General features: G+C 43.3%; 1 protein-coding gene across 2 annotated transcripts in view; it reads right to left on the bottom strand.

Moving 5' to 3' along the window:
• Positions 1–468: 468 nt before the first annotated feature.
• hps5 (HPS5 biogenesis of lysosomal organelles complex 2 subunit 2) overlaps positions 469–4,163 on the bottom strand; it is a 12,062-nt gene continuing 8,367 nt past the window's right edge. For both annotated transcript variants that reach the window (XM_035664972.1, XM_035664973.1), the window contains exons 15-23: positions 4,023–4,091; positions 3,338–3,918; positions 2,636–2,756; positions 2,405–2,554; positions 2,193–2,312; positions 1,810–1,923; positions 1,616–1,722; positions 1,234–1,525; positions 469–884 (exon numbers count right to left, since the gene is read on the bottom strand). In XM_035664972.1, coding sequence (XP_035520865.1) covers positions 824–884; positions 1,234–1,525; positions 1,616–1,722; positions 1,810–1,923; positions 2,193–2,312; positions 2,405–2,554; positions 2,636–2,756; positions 3,338–3,918; positions 4,023–4,091 — 1,615 coding nt within the window. In that variant the 3' untranslated portion in view covers positions 469–823. The remainder of the gene's footprint in view (positions 885–1,233; positions 1,526–1,615; positions 1,723–1,809; positions 1,924–2,192; positions 2,313–2,404; positions 2,555–2,635; positions 2,757–3,337; positions 3,919–4,022; positions 4,092–4,163) is intronic.

The following is a 4,163-nucleotide window of genomic DNA, read 5'->3' as shown; positions in this document are numbered from 1 at the left end:
CGTAGAAATCGTTTGTTCTCAAAAATACTTGACATACTGAGTCAGTTCCCCGGCTCTCCCCACCTCTCCATAACGGCCTCTAGTTATGTGGATTCTTTTGGTTGTTTTGGTTTCATCTCAAAACCTCAATAAATAAATCAAAAATATCAAAATTTCTGGACACTGGGGATAAGTTGGATTTTGTTCTGCAATTTGAAATTAATTCCCTTTTAAAGATTGACATGTTGGTGTGCAGAAACAAACACACACACAATTATTAATGAATCGGTTGGATTAGAGACTCTTACAGCTGATCGCTCTCTCTCTTTTTCCCAAAGTTATCGACATGCATACACAAGATAAGGATACACATTCACCAGGCTTGACAATCATCATGCTCACTGAAACCTTTTGTTCTTAAAAAAACAACAAAGAATAAGAGGTTTCATATAGACAGCTTTTATTCACACATTATTATCTGGTTAGAGCATTTTTTATTATTATTAGTGACAGTTCATTTTTTTGTCATAGAGATATCCGACTACCTGTACATGCAAAAAAAGTATTTAACCTGAATGTAACGATACCTCTGTACATGCATCTGAGTACTGATACATTTGGCAGGTAAATTGAATGAAGAGGATAATACTGGAAAGACCTGTGCAAAAAAATGTAAAGTTAAAAAGATAATACTGCTTTCACTGGGAAGACAAGTAGCTTCACTTAAACTGGAAAGCTTTACAGTGCATAAAGTCACAGCTTCAACAGCAGTTACTGGGGAGATTTACATACAGTGTTAGTTATCTTGTAGAGAAGCTGCTGTCCACACAGCGGCGATCTTTAGTTAGGCATGTTGAGACCAGAGGAAGCGATCGCAGCGCTCCAGCATCGTCTGGATCATCGCTCTGAAACAGAAAACAACAGATATATTACTGTGAGACCTACAAATGACGTCTATTCAAATTCATGCTCCACAAACAACTGAGAAACCTCTCAAATGTTTTATTCTGGCTAATTTAATGATGTTGATAGATCAAAAGAGCAGCTCTAAAATATTTCAAGCCTTTAAAACAGAATTTCATCATGTCAGAAAATCCCCTCATTAGTCAGGAGTCACAGTGGGAATAGCAATGTAGAAGTTTGCATATAGGTTTGGTTGATTTCATTGTTGTCCAAAACTAAAAACACAACACGGACCTCCCCATTTTTGTGTGCTTCTAAACATTTGATGTGGTAATCGGCACCCTGACCCACCTCTGCCTCTTCTCAGCGACTCTCAGCAGCTCGCAGACCAGTTTGGAGTGCGGCGAAAGGACCAGCTGCACTCCACACTCCTCCAGGACGGCCATGGCGCGGTCGGGCCCGGCTTTCCGAGCCAGCATCAGGGTCAGGTTTTCTGGGCTGATCTTTCCACCACAGTCAGCTGAGCCGTTGGACCAGCTGCTCCCATTTACACCGGTGACCTGCTCTGAGTCTCCCACACTGCTGCACCGCTGGGATAACTGGATCAAGAGCTTCCACTCTTCCAATGTCTGGGGCTCAACACCTGGAAGGTATAATGTATCTCAGTTACTTCTGACACACATTAGAGATTATAATTCTGCTTCTATGATTGTAGGAAAGATTCTGGTTTTACCCTCAGGTTCCTCCAGCAGACTGATGTCGTCCAGCTGACAGACGGTGGTGAACGCTTCTGTGCGACGCTGCAGCTCACAGCAGAGGTAGAGGTAGCCCGTCCAGTACCTGTACACACATTATACAGAAGGTTATATGTAACATCACGACCAAAATATCAAGAGCAAAGAAGAAAGACAAGATAATTAGAAGTACCCATGACTGCGGCAAGTCTCTGCCATCTTCTGCTTGGAGGACAGGTCTGCAGGAAGATGAATCAGGAGAGACAGGAGGCGTCCATAACCCCAGCTGAAACAATGAGAATGCCACCTGCAGCAAGAGTCACATGAATTCACTGTTACAATTATTATTATACTTTACTTTCACTTCATTTTACCTGGTTGTGGCCTAAATAGAATCAGGTAGTGAAATGTACCCATGAGAGCAGCTCAGGTCAAATCCATCCAGGTCGAGTATTTTTATATTCTGGTTGAGTTATAACCTCAAACTGAAAACTTACTGGGCCTTAAAGTGAGTGTTTAAAATGAATTAAAGGAACATAAATGTTATTTGTAACACACAGACAAACAGAACCAGACCTGGGCTGTCCATCGGGAGTCAGAGTATCACATTGTTGAGGGGCATCGTGGGTAAGTGCCAGCTCCAGCCAATCCTGTCTGAGTGATTCTGGTTCAAGAAGGGACTGCAAAAATGACAACCTAGAGGAGGAAATGAATGTAAAATTCAGGAACAAAGCAAATTCACTGTCTTTTTTTGTCTTTGACAAAAAATATTAAAATGGGACACATACCTGTGCTCCTCAGTTCGTGATTGGACCAGGTTATCCAGGTATGCCAGGAAGTGGCTTTGCTGAGCCATGGTCATTACGTCAGCAGGAGTTATCGTAGGGTAGAACTGGGAAAACGAGCGTACAGCCGCCTCACCGTGTTTCTCATACAGCCTAGTAATAACACAGTGGACTTACTTTACAAGGCCTGTTAGTATGTAAGCATGTGATGAGTGTGTTAAGATGTGCACTGACCTGTGTAAGTGAGCGAGGAGGGGAGGTGCACTCCACACCTGCAGCTCTCTCAGACTGCGCAGTGATCTCAGCAAATCACCTCTCTGAATAACCTCCAGCACCTTACTGGACTGAGTGAGATCTACAGAGAACGACAAAAGGGTTGATTTTCCAAAACCTTTTTAAGATTAAAACCACTAAAACCACTGAAGTTTTAGAGATTCACAGGCCTCTGATTTAAATGTCGTGTTACAAGATGAGGTCTGAAATGAGGGACTGAGTTGCAGACAAGGATGACAAATTGTAGATAAAAATGTTTAACCTTGTTCAACGTTATGCAACAGAAATGAACAAGCTCATTTATTTTGGTTGTGTTCTGTTTTATGCAATTATTAGGTTCAAGTTTTCTAGTGTAAGAGATCTAACCAGATCTTCACTTCCTAATTACTTTGTTAGTTTTTTTTATATCGTCACAAACAAGTTTTTGTGATGGGCATGGTTGGAGCAAAAACACAAACATACTGCTAGACTGGAAATAATCAGACTGTCTATGTCTTAAAATGGTTGAAGGTCCAATCCAGCTGCACATCTTTGTTTCTTGTTTGAGCATTTTCTGTATTTTTTTTTAAACTGTGAAATTTGAAATCTGAAAATAAAATATGGGAAAAACAGATTAAACCAAAGTAGGTGTATGGTCAGGTGATTAAAGGAGAAGCTTCTGACCTAGCATGGCCTCAGTGAAGGAGCTCTGCACCTCCGGCTGCTCCTGGTAACACAGCAGGCACATTCTTCTCACACGCTCTTGGTCCAGCAGAAAAAAGTAGCGGCGCAGGAAAGTTGTGCACCCCAATGCTTGTTCGTTCTCCTGGTTTCTGAAGCAGCTCAGCTCAGTGTACAGCGTTGCCAGCTGGGTGAGATTATCCAGGAGATCCGATGGTACGGGTTTGGGAGACGCCACTCGAACAGGCTCAGCAGGGCTCCCATTTGAAACTTCAGGCTCCTTCTCAGTGGGGTCACACTGGTCCCCTGTTCCACCGACCTCAGGAGACTCTTTCTTCTCCTCTGTGATGCTCTCTGTTGGTTCTCCTGATGAGCAGGAAGACTCCTCTTGTTGCTCTGAGGAGGAGTTCAGATAATCCCCCTCCCACCTCTCCTCTCCTGGTGCATCCACATTTGAATCACCCGCAGCCGCTGACCCCTGCTCTTCAGGTGCGAGTATTCGCTCCAGCACTGGCAGCCACTCCAGCAGAGTTTCTCCCAGGCAGACTGGATCCAGTAGCACCAACGGGTCTTGGATCTGGGAGCTGATGTTGGTAAATGTAACATGTGAATGTACATTCGGTTTCTACTATTTAACCGGGGGAAAAGGTTGTGAGGTTGCAGTTGCAGAATGGCGTGCAGTACTTACATAGCTCGCTCCGTTGCTGATCTGAGTTCCTGCATGTTGGCCTCTGTGTTCGGCATGTCATCGTAAACTCTGTGACGACAAATATAATTCTCACTGGTTTTATCTGATTCAGTTCAAAACAAAAGTTATTTGTCCTCGGCT

This window comes from Morone saxatilis, unplaced genomic scaffold (assembly GCF_004916995.1).
Source record: "Morone saxatilis isolate NCDOM2014 unplaced genomic scaffold, NCSU_SB_2.0 Contig2, whole genome shotgun sequence".
NCBI classification, from domain to species: Eukaryota; Metazoa; Chordata; class Actinopteri; family Moronidae; genus Morone; species Morone saxatilis.
This window is presented reverse-complemented; position numbering and strand designations above follow the sequence as displayed.